The sequence below is a fragment of the Bos grunniens genome, chromosome 14 (genome assembly GCF_055505025.1).
Source record: "Bos grunniens cultivar Pamir isolate PY7600 chromosome 14, Bosgru_T2T1.0, whole genome shotgun sequence".
Classification (NCBI taxonomy): domain Eukaryota; kingdom Metazoa; phylum Chordata; class Mammalia; order Artiodactyla; family Bovidae; genus Bos; species Bos grunniens.
The window spans coordinates 69,377,196-69,391,035 of record NC_141178.1 but is presented as its reverse complement, the minus strand read 5'-3'; the positions used below and the strand labels follow the sequence as shown (position 1 = coordinate 69,391,035).

Here is a 13,840-nt window from a genome sequence, read left to right as displayed (position 1 = left end):
TATCGTGCATCTCTGGGGTATAGTTGTCAAAACTGATTTGTTGGGTTGTAATATGAAGAATTGCCTGGTAACGTGGTTTTCTAAGTTGCAGAAATGGGTCCGAGGTTCTCCAAATGTTTTAAGTAGTTCGGTGCTGGCTTCGCCACTTGCCAAGCATTGAACTTAGAGCTAATGGAGTGGACCCACTGGCTGTCTGTCTATTTCATCCCTTCTCTCTTCTTCCATCTTATAAGCACCTAACTTTTGTTCACATATACACCTCTCGTAATCACATTCAGAAGAAACTGGAGCCATCCCCAGCTCTAGGAATGGTCCTTATTACTTTTAGCATTCTAGCACATAACATTCCTTAGGAACAGTTATTGACTCAGGAGTTATATGACCTAAGTTGTCCCCGTCAGCTTGAGGGGAAAAACAGAAAAGAGAAGGGTTGTCTCTCATGTTGAGAAACAAGGAAACACGTTGCTCCAATTGTCACTGACGCATGAGGTGGACATCAGGTGGTACAGGTACAGGACGGAGCTGCCACTGAGGACAGAGAAAACAGGTCCTTGTATGACACCCGGACGATTTCCGGCCACTGTACTCTCAGTTGCAGCAGCGATGCATTTCCTTGTTGATCGGGGGTTTCTGATACTTGTGGCCAAAGCATTTTAGTGTATGGTTAAGTGTCCTGGAAACTAAGTTCACTCATTTCTAAGCATTCACCTCACAGGCCTTTTGTGAGGACTATTTGAGAATAAGTGCTCAATTAATTTAGCAAGGACTCTATTGTGTCCCCTTAGTAGATAGTATTGTTCTGGGCCCAAATAATAAATCCTTCTTCACATTTGTTGATTCACAGTTTATGTGAAACCTGCTCCACTTGCCAACTGCTCACTTGGCTTTGTTTTGATTTTATGTTTGTTTCTACATTTGCTTCAATAAACGGTGATGTTTAAGACTGGCTTTTAGAAATTAACACTCCTCCTACTTCCCAAGACTCTCTCTTTTGTCCTTTTTCCAATCTTTAAAATGAGATAGAAACTCAGAAAAGAGGTTGATTTGTCCAGAGTCTAGTGAAAGAGCTAGTCTGACGAGAAGATAATTTTTACATTTTGTTTCTTATCGTGAGAATATTTTTATTTAGATTCACTATTAGCAGCAGAGTTAAAGTTAGAATCCAGCTCACACCCCTCCCCCTGTTTTTTGGTCCATTTTTATTTTCTTGTTTGTTTCCCTACCTTATGGATTCTTCAAATAAGTCAATGCTGTCAGGATAGTTCTAAGAATAAGCTACTGTTGTTAGTTTTATTAATTTGCAGAATGTACAGTTTGTTAGCTTGCAGTTGTTAATCTGCCATTATAATTCTCTCCTGTACATATCATCTTTCTTGTATTAGCATTTGTTTACTAACCCGCATCTGGGGCTAACTGTGGGTGTGTAATTGAAATGATGTTGCTAGTCTTTGCTGGTGTAGGCCACAGGAACCCAGGTGGCACAGTCCTGGGTAATGTGTTTAATTGCCTTGTTAACTGATTATATCTCTTAGACCTTTCATTAAGTAAGTTCCCTTTGTCACATGCTTAGGACAATTGCTCTAGGCCAGTAGATTTCAAATTGCCATTACTCTAGGGAACTTTAGAGGTGCTTTGGGGAGTCATAGACTAAAATGAAGAGGAAATCGAAGTTGTGGGATGCAAGCTGGTCTCTGATAGTAGTTATGAGGGGATTGGAAGATAAATTCTCTTTATCTTATTTATAAATTCTCTTTATCTTATTTATAAAAGATAAATTCTCTTTCTCATCCTAGGTATAACATCATTTTCAAAAGTCATCTTGGAGGTTGGTTAAAGGTCAGAAGGAGAGGAGTAGGAGGAAAACGAGGATTCAGAGAAATCTGGCTGAGTTCTGACTATAGGGGACAGCATCTAACCCTTATAGTTAATCAGTATTAATCGTGTGGCAGACATTGCACTGCTGCTGCTGCTAAGTCGCTTCAGTCGTGTCCGACCCTGAGTGACCTCACAGACGGCAGCCCACCAGGCTCCCGAGTCCCTGGGATTCTCCAGGTAAGAACACTGGAGTGGGTTGCCATTTCCTTCTCCAATGCATGAAAGTGAAAAGTGAAAGTGAAGTCGCTCAGTCGTGTCCGACTCTTAGCAACCCCATGGACTGCAGCCCACCAGGCTTCTCCGTCCATGGGATTTTCCAGGCACTGTGTTCTAAACATGAGAGATGGAGTTTGTTGGCTTCTACTTTTTGTTCAGTTCAGTTCAGTCGCTCAGTCGTGTCTGACTCTCTGCGACCCCATGAATCGCAGCACGCCAGGACTCCCTGTCCATCACCATCTCCCAGAGTTCACTGAGACTCACGTCCATCAAGTCAGGGATGCCATCCAGCCATCTCATCCTCTGTTGTCCCCTTTTCCTCCTGCCCCCAATCCCTCCTAGCATCAGAGTCTTTTCCAATGAGTCAACTCTTCACATGAGGTGGCCAAAGTACTGGAGTTTCAGCTTTAGCATCATTCCTTCCAAAGAACACCCAGGGCTGATCTCCTTCAGAATGGACTGGTTGGATCTCCTTGCAGTCCAAGGGACTCTCAAGAGTCTTCTCCAACACCACAGTTCAAAAGCTACAATTCTTTGGCACTCAGCTTTCTTCACAGTCCAACTGTCACATCTATACATGACCACTGGAAAACCCATAGCCTTGACTAGACGGACCTTTGTTGGCAAAGTAATGTCTCTGCTTCCAGTATGCTATCTAGGTTGGTCATAACTTTTCTTCCAAGGAGTAAGCGTCTTTTAATTTCATGGCTGCAATCACCATCTGCAGTGATTTTGGAGCCCAAAAAGTAAAGTCTGACACTGTTTCCCCATCTATTTCCCATGTAGTGATGGGACCAGATGCCATGATCTTAGTTTTCTGAATGTTGAGCTTTAAGCCAACTTTTTCACTCTCCTCTTTCACTTTCATCAAGAGGCTTTTTAGTTTCTCTTCACTTTCTGCCATAAGGGTGGTGTCATCTGCATATCTGAGGTTATTGATATTTTTCCCGGCAATCTTGATTCCAACTTGTGCTTTTCCAGCCCAGTGTTTCTCATGATGTACTCTGCATATAAGTTAAATAAGCAGGGTGACAATATACAGCCTTGACGTACTCCTTTTCCTATTTGGAACCAGTCTGTTGTTCCATGTCCAGTTCGAACTGTTGCTTCCTGATCTGCATATAGGTTTCTTAAGAGGCAAGTCAGATGGTCTGGTATTCCCATCTCTTTCAGAATTTTCCACACTTTATTGTGATCCATACAGTCAAAGGCTTTGACATAGTCAATATAGCTGAGAAATTAATGGGAGCAGGGCCTGAAAAATTGCAAAATAGAATATAGATATCAGGCACTATAGAGGTTGACTTAAGTTGAGAAACAGCTTATCTGGAGACTAAATGCAGTTTCTCTTTTCATATCAGTCACAGAGCTGGTCACTTTGTGAACTAGCTCTTAAGCATCACTTCCATGTTGAAGGCTCCCATGGCCATTAATTCACAATTAAAAATAGACCCAGGTCCTAGTCCTTGGCATTGGCCCCATCCTCCTGCCTCTTCTCTGGACCAGTCAGGCTTTGATCTTTAACTTTTCTCCTTCTTGTGGCTCAGCTGATAAAGAATCCTCCTGCAATGCGGAAGACCTGGATTCGATCCCTGCATTTATCCCCTGGAGAAGGGAAAGGCTACCCCCTCCAGTATTTTGGCCTGGAGAGTTCCATGGACTGTATAATCCATGGGGTCCCATAGAGTAGGACACGACTGAGCGACTTTCACTTTCACTTTCCTGCCTCTTCTCTGGACCAGTCAAGCTTTGATCTTTAACTTTTCTCCTTCAGACCCCTGACCAACCAGCTATGTCATCTGCCTGCCCACGTATCCATATATTTCCTTATATCGGGCCACATCTCTTCCAACACAAAGTGGATCATCAGGTACATGTACTAAGGCTCTGCTCACATAGAACCTTAAGCTCCCCGCTGTTCCCAGGGGGCACCCTCAGTGTGTCTTCAGGTTAGAAGTAGCCCATTTTCAGCCTCAAACCACATACCAAGCCAGCCCACATTGAACCAAGCCTGGCTATTTTCTTCCTCAGTCTGCTGGTCATATAGTATGAGCACCAGTGCAGGAGTGGTCCTGAGGAGACGGACCGCCTCCTTAGAGAGACTACCAGAACCTCATGAATGTGTCTTCTTTGCTTGTCTTTCTCAAATGGTGTGCTCGTTGAGAGCAGAGACGGTGACTCTGAAAACCTAACCCCCAGAAGAGATCCTGACACACAGTGGGTCTTTAATAAATGCTTATTGAAATGAAGTTAATGATTAGTGGGTGACAGAGATAGGACAAAGAGCCAAGTGTACACACTTAGTTCAAGGTGTCTTCCACCACATATTCAGGAATAATCTCCCAGGAAATTCTTAGTGAAAGGGCTGAGGGGCAAAAAGGGGGATGGATATAGTGGAAAGTGAAAACGTTAGTCCTCAGTCATATCCGACTCTTTGCAACCCAATGGACTGTGGCTCCTTTGTCCATTGAATTCTCCAGGCAAGAATACTGGAGTGGGTTGCCATTCCCTTCTGCAGGGGATCTTCCTACTCAGGGATCAAACCTGGGTTTCCTCCATTGCAGGCAGATTTTTTATCATCTTAACCACAGGGAAATCCAGATACAGTAGGGGCAAGGGTGTTTCTCTGTGAGGCCTTGGTGATCATCCTAATTGATCAAATGACCTGGTTTTAACTCTGCAGCTCCTATTTCTCTCAATAATAGCTCAAATAAATGCACAGAATGACTGTAACTTCTGCTTTTTTCAGCTCTCTTTGGAACCTGATCTGTGAGAAGCTTCAGGCCCCAAAAGAACCCAAGCCAGGCCTTCCTCCTTTTCATTTTCTGTTTACTTCTTCCCTCTTTTTAAAATTTCTTCCCTTGTGAAGTATTGCTGAGAACACAAAGACTGAACAAGTTGTTACATAATTACATTAAATGCTCTTAATGTCTGTAATAGAGATTATTTGATAGTGCATAGTGAGAGGCACTAGGATTAGAGGAGTCCTCCCCAGGGAGACTTGAAGGTTAAGACTTTATTAGAAGCGCAGCCACACCCTGCAGTAGGAAAGGAGTGTGGTATTTTTGAGAAAGTGCTTTAAAATAGCTGGAGTCTAGAGATGGAGGAGGAAAGATAGTGAAAGTTGTGTCTGACTCTTTGCAACCCCGCAGACTGTAGCCCACCAGCCTCCTCCATCCATGGGATTTTCCAGGCAAGAATACTGGAGTGGGATCTTCCTGACCCATGGATCAAACCTGAGATGGAGGAGGAGATGTACCCAGTTACAATGGTGAGTTAGGTTGATGTCAGATCATGAAGGGCTGTTGCAAGCTGTGCGAATTTTTATCTTTGTTCTTAAGAGTGTTGAAGAGACATGAAAGTATTTTAAGGAAGAAGTTACATTTTTTAAATGTCAGATTTAGAAGTTTTTATCCTTGTAACTAGTCAGGGGAACAGACTGGAGGGAGGCTAGAGAAACTGTGGGGGGGTCAAGTTAGGCGGCTGTTGTTACAGGAACAAGATGGCTTGGATTAAGTTGGTGGCATGGGAGAAGTGGAGTGATTTGAGAGAAATAGATTCAACCTGCTAATTAATTGGAGGTAAGGCCCAGGGAGAAGGAGATGCCAGTTTTAAGTTCCAGTTTTCTGGCTTGAGTAGTTGGATGATGGTGCCAGCTACTGAGCTCAGAATGTAAGGAAAAGGAGCAGATAGAAGGACCAAAACCTGATATTCTGTGTCTTGCTCATGTTTACCTGTTCCAAGGTTTGACGCATAGACAGATCTTCCTGGAGGTCATCGTTAAACCCACTACAGTTTCCCTAGAGAATTCCTAACTATCTTTCAACTCCCACTCAAAAGTCTTCCTGCAGTGAAACCTCTGGACCTCGTCAGACCACGAAGCCACAGAGCCTTCTCCCATCATTGGTGCCAGTGCTGGTCTTGTAGAGTTGTCTGTTACAGCACTTGCCATATTTGACTGCAATTTTTGTTTTTCTGTCAGTCTCTCTATAGGCTTTGAGCTCCATGAGAGCAGAACCTCATCTTTTTTTTCTCCGTGGTCCCAAACCAGCCATTGCATATGCTCAGTTAGTACTGAATCAGATGATAAGAGAGGTGGGCATTGGTGTCTAGAAGCTATGCTCTCAGGCAAGAGTTAAATCTCTTGTGTAGAAACCTCACTGGGGATGAGTCATATTTATACTTTTTGTACTCAGTACCTGAATTTGTCATTGTAGTCAGACAATCAGAGGTTTGAGAAGAGGTCTCCCTGGAATCCTCAGTGATTAACAAAAAAGCATTAGTTCATCTTCAGTCACTGTATTGCCTGGAGGAAGTCATTCATTATCATCTCAGTTTTTCTATTTAAAAAATGGAGAGAAAAAAAAAAACTTTTTTTTTTTTTAAACTTAGCTCTTTGTATCCTAAGAGCTTTATTAAACAGTCTTGACTACCTACTATATCACACAGCCAGGAAGTGACAAAGCCAGACCTTGAATCCAGAGCTATCTGATTCCAGCCACTAAACCGTATGGACTATTTTCACTCATGGTCTAGCAAACATAACAATGAAGACATCTAGTGGACGAGATAGTTGAAATGCAGCTCAAGAAGAGCAAGTAGAGACCACCAGCAGAGTCATAGACTCACATAATACAGAGTATGCTGAAGGAACAATGAGTTAAAAAAAAAAAAAAAGAAAAGAAAATCATCAGGAAATGTTCTATCCAATCAACCCTTGAATTTGGCATTTCACGTTTGTGTCTAACAGATTTGCCTGGATTCTATTTTCGAGTACCCTGGGAACACTGGGGCTTCTTGCCTTGAAGGGCATTACAATGATTTCTGGTTATGTTATTTGTTTCTCACTGTTCAGGTGTGATCTGGCCATGTGCTTCTGTGGAATTATAGCATCACATCTGATTACAGGAAGGTAAGTTCTCAGTCAGGCACTGTGTACAATGAGCTCAATTTGTTTTTATTCAATAATTATTGCTTTTGATTTCCATAGGCTCAATTGTCAGACGTGACTGAGTGAGCACACACGCACCACGGCAGGAGCAGGTGATGGTACGGCAGGGCAGCAAAGGGAGGGGAGGCTATATGGGTGTATGATTTGCCTTGAAATTTGCTTTGCTTTCTGAGTTTAGGTGTCTAGTCAGTCTACATTTCAGGGCATAATTGATGGCACCATGAGTAATAGGGAGATAATTTCTTAACACCAGCACAAAGGTATTAGCAAACAGGTAGGACAAAAATAAAGCAAAGGGGACCGAAAACAACTTCAGACTATGTCTATTTTGGAAAATTCAAGTTGCTTTGTAAAACCCCTGATGCTATGCTATGCTAAGTCACTTCAGTCGTGTCCGACTTTGTGTGACCCCATGGACGGCAGCCACCAGGCTCCCCTGTCCCTGGGATTCTCCAGGCAAGAACACTGGAGTGGGTTGCCATTTCCTTCTCCAATGCATGAAAGTGAAAAGTGAAAGCGAAGTTGCTCAGTCGTGTCCGACTCTTAGTGACCCCATGGACTGCAGCCTACCAGGCTCCTCCATCCATGGGATTTTCCAGGCAAAAGTACTGGAGTGGGGTGCCATTGCCTTCTCCGAAACCCCTGATGATATACTTTCAATTTTAGGCTAGAATAACCTCCTAAAGGGCTTCCCTGAGAGTTCAGTTGGTAAAGAATCCACCTGCAATGCAGGAGACCCCAGTTCAATTCCTGGGTCAGAAAGATCTGCTGGAGAAGGATTAGACTACCCACTCCAATATTCTTGGGCTTCCCTGATAGCTCAGTTGGTAAAGAATCTGCCTGCAATGCAGGAGACCCTGGTTTGCTTCCTGGGTTGGGAAGATCCACTGGAGAAAGGATAGGCTACCCACTCCATTATACTTAGGCTTCCCTTGTGGCTCAGCTGGTAAAGAATCCACCTGCAATGCGGGAGACCTGGGTTCAATCCCTGGGTTGGAAGAATACCCTGGAGAAGGGAAATACCCACTCCAGTATTCTGACCTGGAGAATTCCTTGGGGTAGCAAAGAGTCAGAGATGACTGAGTGACTTTCACTTCACCCTCCTAAAAGTGAAAGCAATAAAAGTCAATAGAGTCATAGATTTTGAAAGGAAAAAATGTTTATTTATTGACTTCTCCAAAAATCATACAAGTATTTTGGAATGTGTTCTGAGATTGTCACTGTATATGACACTTTGAATACATTGCATTCAAATGTATGGGAAGGCATTTGAAAATATGTACAAATGCATGTAGAAAAAGGTGGGTCTCTGCTTCTGGGGAGTGTTTACAATGTGTTTTTTCTTGCACATTCTGATACTTTAAAATTGAGGTAGTATTAATAATATACATACATGGGCTTTCCTGGTGGCTCAGCGTTAAAGAATCCACCTGCAATGCAGGAGAAGCAGATTCAATCCCTGGGTCAGGAAGGTCCCCTGGAGGAGGGCATGGCAACCCACTCCAGTATTCTTGCCTAGGAAATCCCATGGACAGAGGAGCCTGGTGGGCTACACTCCATGGGGTCAGGAGAATGTATATTGGACAGTATCAACAGCAGATGTTTGTGAAAGCTGGAGCACTGGAATTGGAAACTGGATCTGTTTGATACAAAGAACGATGACCTTTCCATTATTCTGGGCTGCCCACAGTAACTGGATCCCCTAAGATTAACTATCTACTCTAGAGTTGGACACTCCTGTAGCTGTACCTCCTGATTATTTTTCCTTTCGTAGAATAACAAACACACCAAATCACCCGGACCAGGTTATGAATCTGCCCCCAGAAAATCCAGGTCAGTACCTTTGTAGGATGACACAGAGACATCACTTATAAACCTAGGTAGGTGAGTAAATATTGCCTATTTCTTTCTCAACGGTTAATGACTAACCAAGCAGCATCCCCAACCAAATGTTGGTGTGACACTCCCTGTCTTTCACGATTCTCAGGGACTTAAGGGTACGCACAGGATCAGAAGAAATGAATGTATAGTGCAGACTTTTTTTTTTTTTTTTTTAGTGCAGACTTTTTTATACTACACTGTAATTTTCATTTATTTATTTATTCACTCATTTATTCAGCTAGTATATAGGGAGCACATATTATGAACCAGAAATGGCTCACATTTATTCAGATAAATTAACATCAAAGCAACATTATATAAAATCATACTATATAAAAATTAATTTTAATATATACTTTTAATGACATAATATACTTTATAATGAGGCTTCCCTGGTGGCTCAGATGGTAAAGCATCTGCCTGCAATGTGGGAGACCCAGGTTCGATTCCTGGGTTGGGAAGATCCCCTGGAGAAGGAAATGGCAATCCACTCCAGCACTCTTGCCTGGAAGATCCCATGGACGGAGGAGCCTGATAGGCTACCTATTATGAACCAGAAATGGCTCACATTTATTCAGATAAATTAACATTAAGGCAACATTATATAAAATCATACTATATAAAAATTAATTTTAATATATACTTTTAATGACATAATACACTTTATAATAGTTATATAATATTTACCTATATACTTAACTTCTTATAAACAAGCATTGACTTTAAGCTCTATTTATTGCTAATGCACAGGTGGCATGTACACACTTTATCACTAAATGTATTTTTATTATTATCTCCATCTTACAGACAAGGACACTGAGGTTCATGGACTGTAAGTCGATTTCCTGATCAAGCTATTATTGTTGACTAAATTCAGCCTTTTTTTTTTTTTTTTTACTAAAGTTTGTCAGTCATTTCCTTATCTGAGGTCTATAAAGTTTAACACTGAACAAAACCCTAGAGCTGTCTAATTCTAAAACAGCCCTAAAAATGCCCTTCAGTCAAGAAGTGGCCGTCCAGTCTCCAAGTTCAGGCTGTTGTATAATTCTCCTTCTCTCTCCCTCATTTATTCTTTTCTTTCTTTTCCTCTTTCCTCTTACTCTAACTTCCTAGGTGGCACAGTGGTAAAGAAGCCACCTGCAAATACAGGAGACACAAGAGACAGGGGTTTGATCCCTGGGTCGGGAAGATCCCCTGGAGGAGTAAGTGTCAACCCTCTCCAGTATTCTTGCCTGAGAAATCCCATGGACAGAGGAGACTGGCAGGCTATCGTCCATAGCGTCTCAAAGAGTCAGACACGACTGAAGCAACTTTGCATGCACACACACTCTAGCAGGTTTGTTGATATTCAGAGTCCCCAGAAGTTCCAAGGCAGATTTTATTTCTGTTAATGAAGCAGTCTGGAGTTTGAAATGATTTAAAAGATAGCTGGCATCTTGCACAGAGAGTGTAAGAGGATAAAAACATCTGGGATGTGTCTATACGAAAAGGGAAAAACTCGGTTTTGATTTCAAGTTCACTGTGTTTAAGGAGGACAGTAGTTGTCAAACATCCACTTCCTGTCATTAGCTGTTGTTGCCCAGTGACATAATTCAGTGGCTACCATCAGGCACAAGTTAAGTTCCCAGAAGAGAATCAGTGGCTTGAATGACAACACTGTAGTTCAGGGGTTGGCAATTTTTTTTTTCTGTAAAGGGTGAGATACAAAATATTTTGGTCTTTGTAGGCCATGCAGTTTCTCTCAACCCCTCAGCTCTGCCACTAGAGCTCAGAAGCAGTCACAGAGGGTGTGGGAAAGTGTCTTATTTCCGCAGAGAACGTCAGAGGAGGCCAACGTGCCAGGAACAGGGCTGTAGTGGGTGGTTTTTGATGGGTAACGCATCTGAAGAAGTACGCGTTACAGGATTACAGGAGATTTTAAAGGAGAGTTTGGGTAAGAAATGTTTACATTCTCTTCAAAGCAGTGGGAAGCTACCCAAGGTTTTTAAGCAGCTATGTGACATAATTGGGTTTGCATTTTAAAGTAGTTATCTGGTTGGCAGCAGGGAGAGTAGATTAGACCAGAGAAGGGTAGACTCTGAGGAGTCTTTGGAAGGCCTGTTAGTAGCTTGTCTAGACAGTGGTAGTGAAGATGGAGAAAAGCAGGTAAATTCAAGAAGAGGTAGAAAGCTAGATTTGATTGGACTTGGTGATGGATGGATTCATTGTAGGGGGTGAAGGAGGCCTCAGTGAGGGCAGGGCCAGGTTTCTGACTTGCAAACTAGATTGTGGGAGGCAGGGGATGCCATTCACTGAAAAAAGAGATTTAGGGTGGGGTTCGAATATGCTGATCAAGAAAAGTGGAAGGGCTTGCTTTTGCCACATTTGAGATACTAAGTGAGTGTGCTCCTGAGTCAGGTGTAAGTCTAGTATTCAGAGGTATATTCTATGCTAAAGATAGAAATTTGCCAGTCATTGGCATGTATTTGGTTAGGGAACCGAGATATTAATAGATGGAATTTCTTGGGGAAATAATATAGACAGGAGAATATACACATTTGTTCTTCTCTAAACAGGGTACAAGGACCCCAGAGGAATATCCTCTGTGTCCAAAAATGCTCAAGAAAGGTAAGCAGATTTCTCATTGTAGGAACCACTCAAATTCCTACAGCAACAATTTCATTTGCATCTTTGGAGTGGGGAATCCTATGGGGCCGAACACAAAACTCACAGACATCAGGCAACCAAAAGAAGGTAATTAAACGATGTGTTTGAAGCTGTTGCCTTAGGCTAAAACCTCAGTTCCCCAGCCCAGGGTGTGAGAAATAACCAGCCAAGAAGTTGGATCACAATTATAGCTGCTTATTAAACAGCTATTCCTTTTCTTTCCTTTCCATGTATACAGTTATTGATTTAAAAGGGAGGGAAGAATGTCCTGCATGTGTGACACCTGCTTGGTGACTCCAAAAATAGAGTTAGTGCACTTTAGTAGATGAGAGAGGGGGGAAATTGACTGAAACCCTGTGGTCTAGCAAATGGAATTGTAATCCAAATACTTCACAAGTAGCAAACTGAAATGTAGGATCCCAGCGACAACATAGGAGGGCTTCCCTTTCTCCCCATTTGGGTCAGCGGTTTCTTTTTCCAGACTTTTTCATGGTGGCCATTCTATCTGTTCCCTAGTGATTGCTTGTTGTCGCTGTGAATTGAATTTCTCTACCAATAATCGACATTGAGCATCTTTCCCTGTGCTGCTTGTTTGAAATCTGTATGGAAGAAATTTATACCTGCAAATGGTCTTCTTGAAAGTCCGCCCGTTAATGAATTCTCTACTATGTGCCCCAGGATGTTTGTTGAGGGCAGGTGTCATCCACAACAGGAGAGGCCTTTTGAATGTGAAGTGCCCTTTGTTGTTGTTCAGTCGCTCAGTCGTGTCCAGCTCTGCCGCCCGATGGAGTGCAGCAGGCCATGCTTCCCTGTCCTTCATCATTTCCCTGGGTGTGCTCAAACTCATGTCCATTGAGTTGATGATGCCATCCAACCATCTGGTCTTCTGTTGTCCCCTTCTCCTCCTGCCTTCAATCTTTCCCAGCATCAGGGTCTTTTCTAATGAGTCAGCTTTTCGCATCAGGTGTCCAAAGTATTGGAGTTTCAGCTTCAGCATCAGTCTTTCCAAGGAATATTCAGGACTGATTTCCTTTCGGATTGACTGGTTTGATCTTGCAGTCCAAAGGACTCTCAAGAGTCTCCAACACAACAGTTCAAAAGCATCAATTCTTCAGCATTCAGCATTTTTTATGGTCCAACTCTCACATCCATACATGGCTACTGGAAAAATCATAGCTTTGACTAGAAGGACCCTTGTAGGCAAAGTAATGTCTGCTTTTTAACATGCTATCTAGGTTTCTCATAGCTTTTCTTCCAAGGAGCGGCTTTTAATTTCATGGCTGCAGTCACTGTCTGCAGTGATTTTGGAGCCCAGGAGAATAAAGACTGTCACTGTTTCCATGAAGTGATGGGATCGGACGCCATGATCTTAATTTTTCAATGTTGAGTTTTAAGCCAACTTTTTCACTCTCTTCTTTCACTTTCATCAAGAGGCTCTTGAGTTCCTCTTTGTTTTCTGCCCCAGGGGTGGTGTCAACTGCATATCTGAACTTATTGATATTTCTCCCGGCAGTCTTGATTCCAGCTTGTGCTTCATTCAGCCCGGCATTGCACATGATGTATTCTGCATATAAGTTAAATAAGCAGAGTGACTGACAGTTAAATAAGCAGAAATGCCATTAGGCACTGGTTTTCATGGTGTAGTTATGCCAAGCAGCCACAAGGCAGCAGGATTTCCTCATGCCCCACCCAGCTTGCTAGGGTAAGCAGAGCCTTGGTGAAATTCCGCCTTCTGGCTTGTAAAGGAGAGCTGAATGTGCCAGAACAAAACGCCAAGCCCTGGTGTCCCATTTCTCCCTCCCCCGTATTTTTTACCCCATTGGAGAAATCCCAAACCCTGCAGAAGCTCTGCTGAGGGTGCTGTGTTCCGTCTGAAGTTTGGGCAACTCTAAGGAAGGAAGCAGGAGGTGAGAGCCCCAGCACCAGGAGACCTGGGGACCAGCTGGCTCCTCCACCTTGGTTTAGTTGTAGGAGGTTCTGCATATTCTGGACACTGTTATCCAGTCCACAGAGGACCAGGCATTATAGGTCCAAGGGGATCTCACTTGCTTGCACATCCTTCAAAGCTTCTTCAGCCACATGATAGTCCAGACTTGGGAACCAAGCCTGTTCAGGCGCTAGGAATGTGAACTAGCCTGGGACACTGAAGTTTGAAGGGAATATATTAGGCATTCCATTTTTTAAAGTCAATTATTAGGTAATATTGGAGTATAGTGGATTTATTCTGTTATGTTTGTTTAAAGTGTACAGCAGGTTGTTAAGTTATATGCA

At 42.8% G+C, this 13,840-nt stretch overlaps 1 protein-coding gene across 41 annotated transcripts in view; it reads left to right on the top strand.

Annotated features, from left to right (window-relative positions):
* The window catches only part of LOC147359629 (uncharacterized), a 675,420-nt gene that overhangs the window by 170,802 nt on the left and 490,778 nt on the right, over positions 1 to 13,840 (top strand). For 2 of the 41 annotated variants that reach the window (XR_015141001.1, XR_015140995.1), the window contains 5 exons: positions 1,794 to 2,052; positions 6,947 to 7,003; positions 8,817 to 8,875; positions 10,037 to 10,259; positions 11,479 to 12,496. Coding sequence is in view for 26 of the 41 variants with exons in the window: in XM_086337295.1 (XP_086193421.1) it covers positions 1,794 to 1,834 (41 nt within the window). In the remaining 15 variants the exon portion in view is untranslated. Of the gene's footprint in view, positions 1 to 1,793; positions 2,053 to 5,239; positions 5,363 to 6,946; positions 7,004 to 7,081; positions 7,141 to 8,816; positions 8,876 to 9,730; positions 9,756 to 10,036; positions 10,260 to 11,478; positions 12,497 to 13,840 lie in introns of those variants that run through there. The other 39 variants (XM_086337313.1, XM_086337327.1, XM_086337305.1 and 36 more) reach the window with 35 other exon arrangements.